At 41.8% G+C, this 19,746-nt stretch overlaps 1 protein-coding gene across 2 annotated transcripts in view; it reads left to right on the forward strand.

The window, feature by feature from the left end:
- The window catches only part of col7a1 (collagen, type VII, alpha 1), a 65,532-nt gene extending 60,999 nt beyond the window's left edge, over positions 1-4,533 (forward strand). For both annotated transcript variants that reach the window (XM_028575452.1, XM_028575451.1), the window contains exons 115-119: positions 357-440; positions 802-927; positions 1,742-1,891; positions 2,331-2,513; positions 2,618-4,533. In XM_028575452.1, the coding sequence (XP_028431253.1) occupies positions 357-440; positions 802-927; positions 1,742-1,891; positions 2,331-2,513; positions 2,618-2,646 (572 nt within the window). In that variant the 3' untranslated portion in view covers positions 2,647-4,533. The remainder of the gene's footprint in view (positions 1-356; positions 441-801; positions 928-1,741; positions 1,892-2,330; positions 2,514-2,617) is intronic.
- Positions 4,534-19,746: the final 15,213 nt, after the last annotated feature.

The raw sequence follows: 19,746 nt of genomic DNA on the forward strand, positions 1-19,746 counted from the left end.
TGACTAGAGTGCGACACAAGCAGCGGCTTGAGTCCTTAAAGGATTACAGCCAGTCTTTGGAAGATTGCCTTATGTTCGACCAGTCTTGCAAAAACTATGTTAATCCTTTTAGCTGGTGTGTATGCTGAACGGTGGAATGATTTTTGTGGTGCTTTGGGGTTGTTGTTGGCTCATGTGTCTGAAGGTTTTACTACCAGAATGTTTGGCCCTTCCTTTTTTTTTCATCATGTTACCTTTCTGGCCCTCCTTTTCTCCCTCCTGTAACACTTACCTGGTCCCTCTCGCTCCCTGAATCCTATCTCTGCCTCCTCGGTGTGTCCCTGATTGCTCCTCCCTGTCCTATCTGGCTCTCTCAGGTTCAGGCCCAATTAATCGGTCCCAGCCCCCGGTCAGGGCTCGGCCTTCACCAGATCAACAACTGGTCCTGAAGGGGGAGGAGGGTGAGTGTGTCAGTCCAGCGCTCTGACTGTCGGACCTTGATCTGTGTGTCTGTCTGCGTGTCTGTCCCTAACAAACAGGTTTTTAGTTGGTGGATCTGCATCTGGAGACCTCTGAACATTGAGTGGTTTTCCGAGGACTCCATTTATGTTTATGTTCCACAAAATGTATTCCATATCACACGTAGCCTATCCAGACAAATACTAGTGTATATGCTCTATTTCACTAACTGTTCTGTACCTGTATTTAGAGGCTTCTTGAGTTGAGTTAATATGGTTGACAGCCTTCCCTCTATCTGAAACTTGAAGGTTTTCAGACGGAGGTGAAGGATCTCTGACCTGTGTCACGTTGCGTTTCTCTCAGGCCGTGAGCTGCGTGTGGTGGTGAACACCAACGACCCGGACTACGAGCATGTCTACTCCATCGAGGCCTACGACGACCCCTTGGACGAGCTGCTCTACTTCACTCCCTCTGCTAACCAGAGCGATGGTACTGTGTTTCATACTGTTTCCAATTCTACAGTGCAGTGAAATAGCCGACACACTGAGCATCACCCAAACCAACCTGGTCTCGCATGTAATTTGTGAAATAAGCACATTGTCTGAAAAACCTGGATGTGTTCCCTGCTTGCCTCCCAAAATAAAATACATAAGGTACCTTGTCTTTTTCTGACAAGCAGTTTAAAAAAAAGCATACTGGCACCTAATGGCCTAACAAAGGTGTCAATAAAACATTTTTAAAGCTGATTGTTCGATTTTAAATCAACATTGCTTATATGTTTGCTTTCTTGTTGCCTGTGTGCACGCTTACATGCATGTGTGTCCTTGCAAACGTACAGGAGACACAGACATTAAATAACTGCTCCATCAGTAGAACACTGGTCAAAAACTCAACAAGGTACCTTTTTAATCAAACCTTAACAGCACAGTGGAAGTTTGGGTTTTGTAGTTTTGAGAGGCAGAAGGGTATGTACTGTACATCTGACCTGACGTGATGGCGTGCTAAATTTGTGCTCATCTCCCATAAATCTGTTTATTCAATCAGCACACAAACAAATTTGTGCTGGAGGAGGTCATTATGTTTGTGCATTTCGCTTTGTGCTAATTTCATGACGTTACGAGACCGCATTGGCCTTGCATATTTTCTCACACAAGCCTGCTGCAAGCACACACCATCCTGAGTCTGTGAACTTTCACGTAGATCATCATCATTAAACCTGTTATTTATTAATGTATTTTTTTCTCTTTCTTTTTCTATTTATACTGAATATGTCTATTGTGTGTGCGTGCGTGTGTTTTGACAGGTGAGGTTGTCAAGGATGAAACTGACAAAACAGTCAAAGTTGAACCAAACAAATCATCCACTACTGACGTTAAGAAAACAGCAAAAGTTACACTTCTGAAAGCAGTCAAGCCCAAATCAGTCAGGTCCAAGAGGAGAGTCAAAGGGGAAGGTAAACCAGCACATGTGCTGTTCTGTTTTTGGGATTTACAGTATTAAGCGTTAAATCCGTCATCCTGCCTGCCTAGGGTCTGGCCCTCTCTGCATGTCTCAGGCTGCATTGGCTGTTTGACTGTTGACTTAAACATTGTAATTTCCCCAACTGGGGATTAATAAAAGTATACATTATTATTAATTATCGTTATTATTAAAGCCATCAATTAATCCAGTAAAATAAAATGCAAAAACGAAGAATAATATATCCGTATGTATTGGAATAAACAGGTTGGTTTTGCTTGAGTCATTCAGTGGTCATGAATGCTTGTTTTGGGTCCCCTTGCTGCTCTGCCTCTCCTCCTTTCTGCCTGGTTTGCCCTTTTTCTCATTGTCTTTTTCTATTTGTGTCTCTGCGTGCACACTCTTAACGTGTGTGTGTTGTGTGTGTTGTGCAGCTCCAGCAGACTTGTGCTTGCTGCCCATGGAAGAAGGAAGCTGTGGACGATACACTATGCGCTGGTACTTTAACAGTCAGGTTCAGGCCTGCAGGCCCTTCATCTACAGCGGCTGTGAAGGCAACGACAACCGCTTCCTCCACCTGGAGGAGTGTGAGGAGCTCTGCCTTGGGGAGGCCGAAGGTACACGAATACATATATACACACACACACACACACACACACACACACACCAGAGTATGTCAGGTATTGAACATATGCGGACTAACGACTGATCTGTTGTGCAGGTCCTCGTCCCTTGAAGACAGCGCGATGATTGAGGCCAAATCCTCCTCAGCCACTGGAATGTTAGCCTTTATATAGATTTTATAGATCATTATTTTGTCAAATGTCAATGGTCAAGATTTGTTTTTGTTTATTTATTGTTTCTGTAAACCCAACCAAACTTTAGCCCAGGTTGAGAGGGGATACAAGAGTGCCTCAATGCTTTATGTTCTCCAAACCATGCAAAACAAAATAGTTATAGTTAGCTATAGTATAGTTTTTTTAGGTTAAAAAATACTTTTCTTTTTGTGCACTAGTACATTTGCACACTATAGAAGTGTCTTTGCATTCACCCTGATTTTATCAGTTTAACTTTACCACACTATTGAGGTACTTCAGTACCTTTATCCATTTCATGTTGCACACAGATAATAAAACTTAGGACTGCATACAGAAAGGGAGTGGACGAATTGCCTGACTCACCTTACAGTGTAATGCAATAATTATTGAAGTTACAATCTCGAAGACCTCTGTTTGTTTTTGTCTCACTTCCCAAACATCCAAACAGTGTTGACTGTGTGTCGTTTACTAGCAACACTAGCAGAGACCGGAAAAAAAACATGCTTCACACACGTTGGCTCCGCCTACCCTCTCTGGCAGATCAACCATCGCTTGGGATTTTCCTGGGAATGTTGCCGCAGACACCCAGTTGGTAATACTGCAAATGCAACAGCTTCCATCAGTTGGCATTCATCTCTATAAATAGATATCTGCATATGAATGCAGAGTCTCTAGGCAACGGGACAAGATTTTGGTATCTGAAGCAATCTGGTTTCAATTTCTAGTCCGAGTAGTATTGACCAATCACGTTTGAGTGGGCTTTGGTTGCATGCAGGTAAACGGTCCATGTGGAGAGCAAAAGAAGTGGAAAGCATTGGCCGAAATGCAATCTCATAACCCATCAGCTATTGGCTAGTTTTTTTTTCTTCCGATTTAAAAAAAAAAAAAAAAAAAAAAAAAAATCTGCATTCTTATGCAGATTTCTGTATAGAGACGACAATTCTCAACTCCAACTCTGCTTCGTTTCTAAAATGGCTATTCAGACCCGCCACACGTAAGAGGAAGTCTGGCCCGGATATCCACTGGCTACACCGGAATCCCCGAAATATTTGCCGTTGCCCCCAGAGGCTAGAAATCATCGGCAGGCCGATAGCCGATGGGTTCTGAGATTGATGGGCCATAGGCTCAATCGCCACTGTGTTACCTCATTCGGCAATATTTAGTGGCTTAACAGACATTTGTTGAAATTAAAATCTTCGAGATTGTTGCTTCAAGTAAATACCAATATGGCAAAGTTCATGATGTTTTAACGGATAGCACAAACTTCACCCTTTATGAACTTCACCGAACTGGTATATACTGCAAGGACAGACTGATCTCAATAAGTGGCGTATGTATGACACGGCAATTCATATGACATTTTGGCGTGTTAGCAAGAAGCATAATCGCTTTTTAGCGTGTTTATCAAACCCGTTTGGCCTCCATTGACTTACATTACCTTGCGATTGCGTGTCAATTTACGCCAAGTTCTCCTGGGAACAGAACTTCTGTTTGTTTTTTTTTCCCAGCAAAATTTTGCACGTTTTTTAAACTAATGTATTTCAATGGGAAGCATGTTTCGTGATCACAGCACGATTCTCACTAAGAAGATGTCGTAGCAGTAAGAGCGACAATGGTAGTGAGTAGTATGAAAGCCAGAAAATCCGCATAGAGAGGTTGGTTGGGTGGTGGATGGGTCAAACAACACAGGACTTTCACCCAGGAGACCGGGGATCGTGTCCCGCGTATCACGTTTCCTAAACACACCCGTCACTTTCTTCTTTTACTTAACCCAGCCGTCCAGTTATTGTTTTCCTAAATCTAACCGTCCCGTTCTTCTTTTCCTAAACCCAACCCGTCCGCTGTATACGGCGTAGACATACACGCAGATAGCTCAAAATGCGTACAGATAACACGCCACTTGGCTTTAGAAAGTGGCGTGTATGTTTACGCGAAGTCGTGATGTCACGTTGGCAAGGATGCTGTGTTATAAGGTGTTTTAATTATTTTGTTCACTCCTTAAATGTGCAGACTGTTTAACTGTCCATACTACTTAGTAAAGTAGCAAAGTGGGCAGTGTTGTAGTTTCTGGAAATATTTTTCACATTGTAAACAAGCATTTGGATGTTTTCTTCAAATGATAACATTACTGTAATGTTCCTAAACATAGAAGAATACTGTAGTCACCAGGATACAGTAACTTTTGGGTTAGTATTTCAGCTTTGTCTTTTGGGTCAGTTTGGTTAGTAAATGCAATAAATACTGTAGTATTTAGTAGCAGCCTCCACAGACATTGCTATGGAGAAGACAAAAGCCACTGAAAAATGAACCCAGAATCTAACAATAATTAATTAAAAGTGTTAAATTAATTAACAGGTTTCTACAAAGCATAAACTTTATACCTTTTTTTATCCTTATCAACAATAACATTGCATTGCAAAGTACAGAAAGTATGTAAATCTAGACCAAAAGTAGAAAATAAACTCTAATTACTTTAAACAACTAGCTTCAGCAGCCCTTAAAAAGGCTCTGTGATTGTTTTGTTTTTTTTACTACAGTGCTCATTGGGAGTCGAAATTGACTTCTAAAAGTTTTTATGTATTATTTCTTATCAAAGACGAAGATTTTTGTTTGAAAATTATTGATTTTTTTGGAGATTTCCATCCCCATAAAAGCCTTAAAGCGTACTCTTAACGGCAAGTCACCTAATACAATCTGCCGAGAATAAACAAGACTTTTACTTCCAGAACCCCAGGTGCGTGAAATAACTTTACACTACAAGCAAGTACATATACAGTATATTGGGTTACTATTATGGATATAGTTTTATCATTTGTATTAAATATGAAGAATCAAGCACAATATTCTGCCAATCTGTTGTATATAATGTATTTCATTGTTTGAGGGAAGTTGTTTCTTATCACGACTGCATGTTTACCTGCCAGAGAAAAGGTGCTATTTTTAAAGGTATTTTTATAATGTGTATTGAAGATGGAAGCGTGTGTTTCTGTGTGGTGCTGTAAACCATTCTGTTTTTGTAGAATAATGGAACATTTTAAAAGGCATTTCTAATAAACTAAATGTTTGAGTAAAATCAATGTTGTTGTATTCTCTGAGTTTATCTATTTTAGCTTTACATACTTGAGCAACACTTTGAAAACGCATAGCTTTTGAACCTGTCACCTTCTTCATTAGCAAACAGTCTGACAACAAAATGAAATAAGGCCTCAATGATCTGCATCTGTGTGCACATAAAATTTAATATTTCCAATCATGGAAATTTACCACATAATTCGTCGATTGAGAAGATTAAAAGAGAAGAAAAAGTGTGTGTAGGTGTGTCTGTGCGTGTAACTGATCATGATGTTCTAATTTCATCAGCAGATTTTATTAATAAGAGGATTTTCTGCTTGTTGGCCACGTCTCCTCCCCCCTTGGTTTTTCCATGCTCTGCCCTCGATTGATTTTCCCTGAGGGAAAACGCAGCGACTCCATATCCACTTCATCACACTCCAACAGACCTCACGCAGCTTCATCGTCACCTTGTCCTCTTCCTTTTACGTGACTTCATTTTAAACGTTATTTCAGTCAGCATCTTATCATGCTGTGGGCTTGCATGTGTTGGCAGAGACTGTGTGACATCTTTAACAAATTATGCACGTTGTGGCAAGGACAAGATCATAACACACTGGCAGTGATTGTGGATGTAAAGATAATGGGTGGAAAAGGCTACAAATTGCTCAGGTGATGGACAAAGACAGGCCACTGCTGTGGGCATTAACATGCTGCTATGACAGCCACCACTCTACTGGGAAGGTTTTCCACAAGATTTTGGAACCTGACTGCAGAGATTTGATCTAGTGTGGCACTGATGCTGGGCCATATGGCCTGGCCAGTGTTGGATGGGGTTTATGGACTCCACTCTGTGCAGCCCTGTCAAGTTCTTCCACACCAATATTAGAAAAACATTTATTTTAGATTATTGTCATGCTGTGACAGGATAGGGCCTTTCCCAAAGACAAAGCTAGAAGCACCATGTTGTCTAAAATATAACTGTATGCTGCAGCCAGTGGTGGAAGATACTGTATATTGCACCTACCGTACAGTAGCGCCTCCCGAGTTTTCTTATCTTTCAAATGTGCTTAAACACTGTGAAATTTCAAAGCAACAGCACCCTATGATGCCACAGCATGAGATCTGCCTCCTCTCAGTAACAGTTACCTGTGCTGAGCCTAAAGCACTGCAGCTTCATCAGCAAGGCTGACTTATGTAATGAGCTGTTTTTATCAACTCGTAAACATAATATGACCTACACTGGATGTAGTGGATAGAGTTAATCAAACACGGATCTAACGTAAAATGGAAATACAACCCTGCTTGTGTCGAACATACATGTATGAATTTGTTTCTCACACATCTCTGCTGCCTGCCTTTCCTTCAATCTTCTCGATTCGTCGTGTGTGTGTGTGTGTGTGTGTGTGTGTGTGTGTGTGTGTGTGTGACATGATATGATTCGTGTATTGGAGATACATTTCACATATCCTAAAAATAGTAGCCGCCACTGATTTCAGCAGCCGTAACTAGTCAGCTTTACACAAGACACCAAAACCCTTTAAAACAGTCCTGTCCTGCAAGTCTTTCAAAGGACGTGATGAAAGTAGCTGTGTGAGGGTGTGAGAGAGGGGGGGGGGACTGACTGAGAATTTAGGTCTCTATGAAACAAGGGGAACTTCAATAACTTAACTAATTTGATATTCACTCTCCTACTTCTGGGACTCCTAAGGTCTCTCTGTCTAAACACAAGTGCACACACACACACACACACACACACACACACACACACACACTTACTTTGGGATTTAAAGTTGTCCTTCACAGACTAATGCTAATGTGTGGATGAATGTTGGCTACAACTAAATTATAATTTAATACAAACTAAGTTCCCGCCTCACTGCATTTATGTGCTGAGCGGTATTTGTGTTGATGTAATTCCCACCACAACAGCGGTACTGCTGCCATGAAAGTTGAATTTAGAATGGAACATTATTGAGATGATGAGCTTTTGCATACAAAACAGGAAGCACATTCAGGACTGCTTGTATATGATTTTGGTGGTTTTTCTTTATTACATTTAAAAATGTTACAAGATAGAGGCATTCAAAAAAGGTAAAATAAGGATTATTATCTGTGACCCTTCAAGGGTATTTCACAGCCACCATGATCCTTCTGTGGGTATGTAGTGGGTCTTGTGGAGGACAATCATGCACATGCTGAGAGTACAATGGTGGCTCCCCCTGTCTGTGTGAGCCTGAACTGCTCCTTGTTGCCTCCCTCGGATGTGGAGTATGCAGAAACACGTTTAGGAGTTGATCATTTTTCCCTTTTCAGTGACCTTGACTGTTATAGCCCTAGGGTCTTGGGTTGGCAGAGAGCTGGATTGGCAGAACCTCGGCAAGAGAGAGGAGCAAGCCAAAGTCTCTCTCTCTCTCTCGCTCTCTCTTTCTCATCACTCCACTCACTCTTGCTCCTTTTTCTGCCACCCACTTCCCTCCGCAAGTACAAAGGCTGTTGCTATAGCAATGAAACATGCTAGATATGTGCTCAATCTCACTTTTACCCTCAGCCAGATTAGCATATGATCCGTATCACTTCTATCTTTACACTTGCTTGCACATATTGCTCATTAAGCAAAACATAGGAACCATTTGTGTGTGGGTCCTTTTAGGGTGCATAATACACTTCACTTCATCTATACACATGAGTGTGAGTGTCAGGAGAAGTATGAAGAAAAAAAACCTGAGGGATTACTGTAAAGCCTGTGTGTGCTGTTCACAGCAGATTCCCTCAATGCTTTGACCCCCATGTTTTCTCTTTTTCTATCTCCTGGAGTTTGTGAGTGTGTACAGGGCATCAAAAGTTTATTCTGTCCTGTAAGTCACTTGAGCACTCAGAATTGTGCCAGTCTAAGCATTTATTCAGTCTATTGATCTGAGCATTTGGGTAACCTCTCCAGGCTCCTGGCTGTACTGAACACTTTTACACAAAGCATTTTCAATTAGAAACAGGTATCATACACCAGGCACGGCGCCAGGATTCCAGTTTTGGATGGGCCAGACCAATTGTGGGTGGGCCTTAAATTAAAAACGTTATCAAATCCCTGTTTAACCTAATAACAATGACTGGCTAATATACTGTTATATTATATATATTATATGTGCTTACATAAAAAAGATTGTAATAGCTTGATGCTATTTATATGTTGTTGCATTGTAAAAAGTTTCGGTGCAAAGGACGGACCTATCCGCGATCGCTCTCCTTGGTTCTGCCCAAAAGAATAGCGCTTTGGAATCTCCGTTACGCACCATAGCTGGCTGTGCTATAGCGCATCTCTCCTAACCTAAGGCCTATAGACTGTAAAAGTGGTCAGGAATCTAATATTTCCCCAAAACATAGTTTAGTTCTGCTCGTATAACATGAGGCCGAATATTTCACAATTCTTTTCAACTGTTTTAAGTTTTCAACAATACAGATCAACAACACTGCCCGACAGTTTCAATCAATACTCGGCCACAGAACGTGTTCATTGACAACGTCATCTGTCATGTAAAACAAGACTCAAGTTATTTCCTTACTTTAGTGTGATGATTCATGTTATAAACATGTTTAACAAAAATAAATAAATCGCATTAATAGCCCTAAAGCATTATTGGACATAACAAGAGAAAACCATGAGGGAACAACAACTTGACAACAGTAACAAGCTGTTATAGAAATAGAACTGCGCCTGCAGCTTCTGTAGCGGGTTATGAATTGATTATTTTAATCCATATATCTCATATAACAACATAATACAATACAAGCAGAGTAGCCACATACCTGTTATCCTCTGGCGGTCCTACACAATTAAACTCAGCAGAAGAAGTGACCGGATACTTTAGCACTGGTTGAGTTGCGGGCTCATCCACGGAAGACCGATCCACAGGGCTATATCCATAGGGGCTATATCATCCACTCGCGAGGCAGAGGCAAAGGCTATAGCACCGGCGCTGGTCGCGCTAACCGCGTTAGCATCCTGCGGTGGCCGAGACAAAGATGTGCTCGGCGTTGTGGATCTCAGCTCTCCTTCATCTCCTGGTTGCAGCGATGACTCTGAGACCGTTCGTGCACGTTTAAGGTACCTAAACAACGACTGTTGCAACCTTGTCCTTTACTGGAAATGATTTTCACACTCTCAGATCACAGGGAGCTGGCCTAGCATACCGACAAGCTACATCCGATCCGAACCTCACTGTCTGCTGAACTTGCGCAGAAACATAAAAATAGACATGACCAGTTTTTTTTAATTGTTTTTGAAAACTAAACATTTAGACCATTTTAGCACAAATTATGAGATTATTTGCCGATTTTTAATAATTCTTCACCAAATTATAATATATTAATTAATTAATGTTTTTTGAGGAAATGTTTTGGGTGGGCCTGTTGAAAAGTGGGTGGGCCTAGGCCCGTCAGGCCCACCCATAACGCCGTGCCTGTGATACACCAGTCTGCCTTGGCTTACCTCATATTTCACTAACTTTGAGTCCAGATTTGTATGCATGGCAGATTTAATGATGTGTTTCAAAAATAATTTCAAGATCTAAAGAGCCCTTTAAAAATGCTAAATGAATCTCACAGATGCATTATCTGTACATTAACTGTGTCTATTTGTGAGATTTTGCATGGAACAATTTATCGCCAATGTCAGGCAGCAGCTCCTCCCTCCATCCCATTCGTCTCTCTCCCTCTATGAGTCTTTCTCACTTTGTCTCCTCTCCTGTCCATCTCCTCCATAAACTAACAGAGAGCGGTGAAGGTGTTGTTTACTTTGTTTAATTCTTCCTCCAGCAGATGAGTCAGCTATTAGCATATTCTCTTCATTATGGCAGTGATGAGCACGGGCCACCTGAATGTCAAAATGCCTCAGCATTATTAAAAGCCTCTCATGGGATATTTCAGGCGCATAAGCCTAAATTAGCATATGCCATTTCTCATCTCTCCCTGCTGTCATTCAGCAGCCCATTCTCTATTTCAATGTAGGCTAAAAACTACTGATGGCCTGAGATTTTTTAGTTTTCTCAGCTCTCCCTATCAATTACTTTCTCCCTCTCATCTTTTCCTCTCTCTCCTTCCATCTCCCCCCCACTTCCCTCTCTTGACTGTAAAAAAAATCTGTTATCTGTAATTTTGCAGCTGACTAGGAAGCAGAGAGTGGTGGAAATTGTTGGGTATTGCAAGAGAGGGGGAGATAGGAAGATAGGATCCTGTAAGGCACTTCCTGCTCGTCGGAACTGGTGCATGACCTAGACCTGATAGTGCAGCGGCAAGATGGACCTATAGGTATCCATGGTTAATCCATGCAGCTTGATCCCACTGATGATACATTTTCTTATGTAATTTCAGTCAAAAACACTTATCTCAGGAGATTAACCATTTAGATGGATATACAGTTAGATTTGGTGGGGAAGATTTGAGGAAGATTTCAAAGATTCAGAGCATTATAGGGAAAACTACTGTAGTCTCCCTTGAACAAAAATCTTAGTTAAATCAACAGTTACGCTGAAAGTGGTGGTTGAGGTGGTGTAGCGAACTGCAACAGCAAACACCACATGAACACAACCGCAGATAGATAATGAGAAGGGTCAGGTTATAATGGCCACGTTGTAACCTACACCTCTATATTTGGATATAACTAGTCAGCTGGTAGCCAATAAGCCTGTTATTGTGAAGCATGAATGAAGCCACCGAGTAAGCTAATGCAAGGGCAACTTTAGTGCTCTGCCTGAACTAAGGCAATATATGACAGTGTTGTTTACCAGAAAGTTGACATTTCTTTTGTAGCGATGTGGCTCTAGGGATGGCAATGCAGATCTGTTTGTAGATCGGTCCACTGCTTTGGTCCTCACTGAACTATCTCAACATCTGTAGGATGCATTGCTATGACATTTTGCACAGACAGTCATAGTTCCCAAAGATACATCCCACTGATCATGTTCATTCCCTGATGTTTCCTCTCCAGCAGGTTGACTTTTTTTTTAAACAACTATTGGATGGATTGCCATCACCACTTGGTACAGATGTCCTTACTGCCCAGAGGCTAATGAAATCTGTGATCCTCTGAATTTTGATCTAGCGCCATCATGAGGTCAAAATGTCTCTCTGTTTAACACTTTGGTTTGTGACCAAATAACTACAGAACTAATGACAGCCTCAGCTGTACTGTGTAATGTTAGAATGCTAATGTAATGTGATGTAACGGAGATCAAGCAGACACCACTGAAAGTGCCTAGTGAAGCAACCCTTTGCCTCTGTGTTGTGTTGGGTGGACGAGCCATCGCCAGGGTGCCTGCTTCTATTTCTGTGCTGCATTCATTGTCTGGATAGGAACAGAATATAAACCACTCAGTTATACAGTTGGCTCTCCATGGTCCGGTTAAGACATAGCACCCTATTAGTCATAACTGGTGTTGTGCTCATACAGAGTACATATTGATATGAATTTATTACATTTGTGCTGAGCCCTGAGCTAAACAGGGCATAACTCTCGTAAACTGTTACACAGCTACAAGCAGCATTTACTTACTGAGAGAGGGCACCTGTGAACCTCTGAACCTACAGTACACTACTAGATATACAGTATGGCAAATGGAATCACACTGTACAAACCCTGTTACACTAACATCTAAATTAAGATGGTTAACATGATAAACTTCAGCATTGTTAGCCATTAGCTCAAAATGCATGAGTACAGACCCCCAGAGCTGCTACCACGACTGTAGACTCTGTTACTGTGACACATTTACGACACTCATACTTCCACAAACCTTAGCCTCTCAGTTTGTTTGTGTTACCAGTAATGTCACCCTACTCCCTCAGACATGGTAAGCAGCGCAGCGTGTAGACCTCTGACCCCACTTAGCCAGTACCGTGAGCTGCCAGACGTCCTTGTCAGTAAGATCCTTTTGCAGCTTACAGCTCATATTTCACTTTCTATTTTGGGTAAGTAAAGTTTGTCCGCAGCTTTTACTTCACTTCTATATCCATTCAGGGTTAATATTTTTGAAACACTATAATCTTGGATCTAACTATTCATTCCCTTAATGACTCAAATAGTGCTGTTGCTGTGGACCCATGGGAGCAACCATTACCTGAATGACTTTTCTGGTCTCTGCTCTCTAACTGACCTCATGCGACCACTACATCTTCCCTAAGTAATTGCTTATTGATTCATTAACATTAGGGTAAAGTAAGGCTCCCTTTGACTAAATATGTTGCAACAACTCAACTTTAAAACCCATAGAGAAAGGGAAGCGGATGTAGAGAAATTGTTCAGTGGAAATGGCAGAAAGACTGGTGAAGTGAGACAGAAGATTATTTCCCCCTCGTCTCTGTAGATGGATGTATACAAGGTGTCTGTGAGGATGTATCAGTTTGGATAACTGGGCTCCAGGGCTCTGTCTCTCTTATTTAGAATATTATCTCTGACAGGCTTCAAGTAATATATTCACCCTGAATCAAATGGCACCCTAAAGAAAACAGATACCACTTTGTAGTGGCTTGTTTAAAATGTTTGAAGATGATGACCTCAAGCCATTATCAAGTTTGTGCAAGCAGGTGGGCCCCTGCTGTTTCTGGAGAAGTGAAGTGTAGCTGAGTGGGGATGGGAGAGAAGTGACAGGGTGTACATGTGGACGAGGAACAGGATGGCTGAGCTGAAGACAGGGCTGAGGATGTCATATGCTGCACAGGCAGGGGTCAGGAAGGAAGGGGCTGGGGGGGGGGGGGGTGAAGTGACAGGTCAGTGCACGTCTCATCTTCCATCAATCACACAGTCCCTTTGTGGTTCAATCAAATTCTAAATCTGACTGAATCTGACTGCAAGAGCACTGGTGAATGTGTAGTCATGCAGACACCTGTGCCCACTTGTCCGTACCAGACGAAAATATCAACAAATCAAATGAAAATAAATCTTTCTCCCTTATTGAAACCTATACACATTGTTCAAATGTGTTATTTTTTAACTAAAGCACATATATGTAAATTGAGGATAAGAGTGCTTTTGTATAATGGCTAAACTGTAGCTATGTCATTTAGAGTGAAAATGCATTTTCCAAACCGGCCCTTAGGGAAACTCGATAGTCCTGAATTGTTCTGTAGCCATATTGTGTGCAGAGATAAAACTAATTTCACAGCCCATTACACTTATTTGAAACGCAGCAGCCGTTAGACTCACAGTGGGGCATGTAGCATCAAAAAAATTATAGTTTACAGTCACCACAAAATACCAGCTAAAGTTGACTGGCCAGCTTCGGTGGGTCACACAGTTATGGTGACACGGTTGACATTAGACCAACTGTGCAGGTCCACGGCTACTTCCTGTGTACACTAATGAGAGGGTAAACCAAGCTGTCAGTCAACCCCCTCCTTAAGCATGGACACCATGAGCTTATATACACTTCAGAGGTGGCATTTAGTGAACCGGCCTCTGTGTGCCCTGCTTCCCCTTCTTTATGCTGGGAAAAGGTAAATGTGTCTCTCCTTATTCATGATGCACAATTGTAATTGGTTGGATTGTGATCAAACAGCTACTGCAGATCTTCTTGTCTTTCTCTCTTTCTTTCTTTCCCTCACTAGCTTTGTCTGTTCTCTCTCTCTCTTTTCTCACTCTTTCTCCTTCTCTTTCTTTTTCTCTCTCTCTCTCTCTCTCTCTCTCTCTCTTTCTCTCTCTCTCTTCAGTTCTCTTTATTGGCAGTCTTTCTTATTCCACCTCACCCATAATCCTCTCTGTCTGCCCCGTGCCCCTGGCTCAGCGTTTGCCTCCCTCAAACCTTGGCTCAAGGTCATTTTGTCAAGCTACAATGGTTTTTTTCCCCCTTTCATTGCCTTCTTCTTTTTCATACCATCACATGCACACAGTTATCAGGTCACACAGTTTAATGGTTCGTTTTCTCTTCTCTTGTGTCAGCTTCCTTTGCTTATTTTTTAACTTGTCTGCATCAAAGCACTTCAGTCCGCTCTTCTGTATCAGTTGTAATTCAGTGAATGCAAACTCCTCGTTCATGTTTGTCTTATTGCTTCCTCTCCCCTCAGGTTTATCTGATCATTCTTACTTATGGGGGAACTCCAGCTGGCCATCTTGCTGTCTGTATGACTTTAATAAGGCCACCTATATTTATGTGTCCACAGCATGTTTCTGTCACATTCAGGGCATGCCTAACCTGTGTCTGAATATAAACGTATACCAATTATACTCTCAACATATTTAATAACTGTTTTAAGAGGTTAGACCTTGGGAAAGGTGACTGTAAGCTTTATTGGTAGCTCCCCGGTCTTTACTAGAAGTTTAGAATGGTGATAATATTGGGAGAGGGGTAATACTAGGGGAAATTGTAGGCTATGTAGGATTTAAATGACGTCTGTGCATGACACGACAAATACAGGTTGGATTGACACCACATTTTGTACCATTTTGTATCCTTTTGGTGACTCTGACTTTTCTATGAGGTTGACATTTAAATATCTCAGCAACTATCAGATGGATTACAATAACATTTTGTACATTCATGGTCCCCAGACTATAAATTGTAAACACACAAAACTTTGCTTTATGACCAAATACCTTCTAAATGAATGACATTCCCATCAGCCTCAGCTGTACTGTACTTTGTGTTTAATGCCAAACAGCCAATTTTAGCATGCAAACAAGCTAAAGTAAGATGGTAAATAATATACCTGCTAAACATGCTAGCATTATCATTGAGAGCATGTTAGCGTACTGATGTGAGCATTTAGCTCAAAGCATCGATGTGCTTAAGCCTCACAGTGGTACGTCTGTAGAATCATGTTTTTTTTTTATACTGTTTTGCTTCCTTACCCCTCCAGTGGGTTAAGATAACTTTAGATAACATTTGGGTATAGCATGCATATGTGTGAGCTTGTGTCTGTCTCTCTTTCAGTGGGGCTGAAGCCAGACCGGGTCCCAGGTCTTGACATGTGTCCATGTTTACCAGAGGTTATGCCGGGGTCTTTGATGCCACGCCGGACAGACGGGGACAAAGACACCCTCACTGCCAGGCATGCTTTGAGACAGGACACAGGAATGCACTCAATTACCCACACCACAGAGTCTACAGTACATACACATTATCACTCCAATAAATATTTAATTTCCACATTGATCTGGAAACATGACCACAGACTGATTACATTCACTACCTTGTAAAATGTTAAACTAATAAAGCCACAGGGAGAATACTGATCTGATGCCTTATTCACACCTATAGGGAAAATCTCTCTCCAGGGGTGAAACAGGGTGGTACACAGTACTGTACCTTATTGGCTACAGGAAAAACATCCTTAGAACTAGAAGTAGGGATTCTCTACGTTACATACTAAAAAAGACAAAAACTAACAAGAACTTGTGGTTTGGTGGTGTGTTTTTTTTTTTCTTTCTCATTCCTGAGATGTTTCCAGTGCAGCTCCAACAAGGCTTAACAGAAAATTTCACTGCTCTAACACATCAGAGAAAAGGTCACATTTTGATATTCCCCCCCAAAATCAAAGAGCGAGGGATTCTTTTTAACCTCGGTGCAGCATTTTGTACTGACATTTAACGGAACAAATCATCTGTAGAGGAAGGACATGTATGAGATTCTCCATTGACTCAGTCACATCAGACATCTTTAACACCTCACGGGAGACATGCCATTTACTCGGCTGCTTCAAGTCACCCCCCAACATCCCTGTGCCCCCAAAACAAGGATCACCTGACTGAATGACTACAGACCCATCGCCCTGACCTCTGTGGGTATGAAATATCTTGAGCTTCATTTCATCATTGTGGACTCCAGCTCTGCCTTCAACACCATCCTCCTGGCTCTGCTACAGGACAAGCTCTCCCAGCTGCATGTGCCTGACTTCACCTGCAGGTGAATCACAGACTTCCTGTCCGACAGGAAGCATCAGCACTTGTTCCCCTCACGGATGCGTTTTTTCCCTTCTGCTCTTCTCCCTGTGCACCAACAGCTGCACCTCCAGTCACCAGTCCGTCAAGCTCCTGAAGTTCGTGGACGACACTACTTTCATTGAACTCATCTACAAGCGGGAGATTGACCATCTGATGACACAATGTAGTCAGAACAACTTGGAGCTAAACGCTCTGAAGACAGTGGAGATGGTTGTGGACTTTAAGAAGGACGCAGCCCCACCTGCCCCCATCACGCTGGGTGACTCCACAGTCAACATTGTGGAGTCCTGCTTCCTGGGCTTCATCATCTCCCAGGACCTCAAGTGGGAGCTGAACAACATCAAAAAAGCCCAGCAGAGGACGTAGTTCCTGTGGCAGCTGAAGAAGTTCAACCTGCCAAAGACAATGATAGTGCACTTACACTGCCATCATTGAGTCCATCCTCACCTGCTCCATCACCATCTGGTACGCTACTGCCACTGCCAAGGACAAGGGCAGAGTGCAGCATATCATCCGCTCTGCTGAGAAGGTGATTGGCTACAATCTGCCGTTTCTCCAGGACCTGTATGCCTCCTGGACCCTGAGGCAGGCAGGAAAGACTGTAGCCGATCCCTCTCACCCCGGACAAAAACTCTTTGAACCCCTCCCCTCTGGAAGGAGGCTGCAGTCCATCAGGACCAAAACCTAATGCCACCCTCTGCAGTCAGCTTAGGTAACAAGGCCCCGGACCCCCACCGACATTGACTCTTTATCCTACATCCTGGACTATACCTGCCAATTGCACATACTATATATCCTGAACTTTTGTACATCCCTCAACATTTTTGCACATCCTGCACTTATCCATACAGCCTCTTTACAGCTATATTGTACATATTTATTTCTGTATTTATTGTTTATTCCATATTAATGTTTAACATGTTTATGTATGCACTAACCACCAAGACAAATTCATTGTAAGTGTTAATAAATCCCTTTCTGATTCTGATTCAGAATGTTGCATTTTGACTTTATTGACTGGAAAAACTTGTGCTCTGCTGTTGCTGCCACAAGTTCATACCCCTTGTCATAGTGTTGCTGAAAGGCATTTTGGGAAATATAGTAAATCAGTAAAATAGATGAGGTGATGGAGTACACAAGGTAAGAGAAGGTTTATACATTGAAATAGTTCATACAGCATCTACATAAAATAACTGCTGGAATACGCTGAAAAATTTCAAATTATGCATTACAATGAAGATAATTCTTGCTGTGACTAGTGTTTGAATGTGGGTCCTGCAGTTTTTTCACTGTCATCTTGCTGTATAGGCTGAAATCTCAGCACATAAATGTTTAGTGTATGTGTATGAATATTTTGCATGTTTATACAGTATGTGTTTCCTGTACATGAGTCATTATGCATGCTTTTATTTGCTTTCTAGTATTGCGTGTGCATGTCATGGTTTTTTCTGTATTTATCCTTGGCTAAGTGACGCGGGCATATGGCATGTGGGTGTTTGGCAGATGCTCCTAATCACTGGCTAGTTTTACATTTGTATGTGAATGTTTTCACAAGAGATTCAGATCAGTAGCAAGGGCAATTTGCTGTGTTTTAGTGTTTGTCGAAATAAAATAGGCGACTGCGTGGTCACGGGTGGGCGGTCGGGGGGCTGTCCTGTAAATTGTGTGGCGCAGTAAAAGGGAAAAGGTGGGCTACATAAAAAGTATGGTGACTGAGATGGTGGGGTGTGAAGTGGGTTGGGAGGGTGACAAATGTGGAGAAAAACTGCTAAAATCTTTGTTCTGGGACCACGAGGTGTTCAGTACAATCTGTGAAGTATCACACAAAGTCATTATGTTCCACTGTCATTTCCTCCTAAAATCTAAGTACTTGCAGTCCCTTTACACACATTTCTTTGTTTCACACATACACACACACACACACACACACACACACACACACACACACCACACGAAGCACAGCAGTAAGTCAGTCCACCCTGAACCAAACATGGGCCTGGATGATACAATTCATAGTTAAATTATAGTTACAATATTCTGTATTTAATGGAATAGTTTGACATTTTCGAAATATGTGTAGTCACTTTCATGCCGAGAGTTAGATGACAAGATAGATACCCCTCTCATGTCTGTATGGTGTGTGTATATATATATATGGCTACAAATGGCAGCCAGTTAGCCTAGTTTAGCATAATGACTGGAAGCATGGGGAAACAGCTAGCCTGTCCAAAGTTAAGAACATTTGCCTATCGTTTCTAAAGTTCACTAATTATCTCTATCGGGATACTTCAGGAAGTTACTGCTCCCAGCCAAGAAATAGTCTGCCACATAACCCCCTGTAAAACGGCAATTTGTTATTTTTACAGTTTTCATATGGATTAAAAAAAAACTAGGTATAAATAATTAGTGAGCTTTAGAGGTGCTGGTAGGGACCTTCAGACATAAGTCCCTTTACGACCGGAGGGATTTTTGCAGTTCCTAGAATATAACGTTCCTAGAACCCTTTTTTTCTCGTGTTCCGACTGGACCAATTTGGGGATTATTAAGTTCCTCTGACCGCAGTTCCTGCAACTCTTTCAGTTCCTACTTCAGGGCAGGGTCTTTTCCCTTTTCCCTTTTCCGCGTAGGAACCCTTAGTGACCTAGCAACGTCTGAAACACAAACAGTACATATTCTTCACTGTCTGTTGCAATTCGCCTACGTATGCTAACTCATAAGACAAACATCACGCATTCAACCAGCTAATCTAACTGCATTTCACTGTCTTTTTACTGCATTTCGCTGTCTTTGTACTTGTACTCTGCACAATGACAATTCAGTTGAATCTAATCTAATCTAATCTAATCTAATTGTTAATGCTAGTTAAATTTACCCATTGTTTCCTTTGCCTGTTGCGCTCTGCTCTTCTATCTTCTTCCATCATATAGGATCATATTACGCTGGAGCCTTCGTCTTCTGTGTTTCTCTGTTAAGTACTCCAGCCTAGTCTTTAAACACAGCTGTTCAAACTCCGTTATGAGGATCCAGCTAACGGGGCTGACTGTAGTAGTG

This window comes from Perca flavescens, chromosome 4 (genome assembly GCF_004354835.1).
Source record: "Perca flavescens isolate YP-PL-M2 chromosome 4, PFLA_1.0, whole genome shotgun sequence".
NCBI lineage: Eukaryota > Metazoa > Chordata > Actinopteri > Perciformes > Percidae > Perca > Perca flavescens.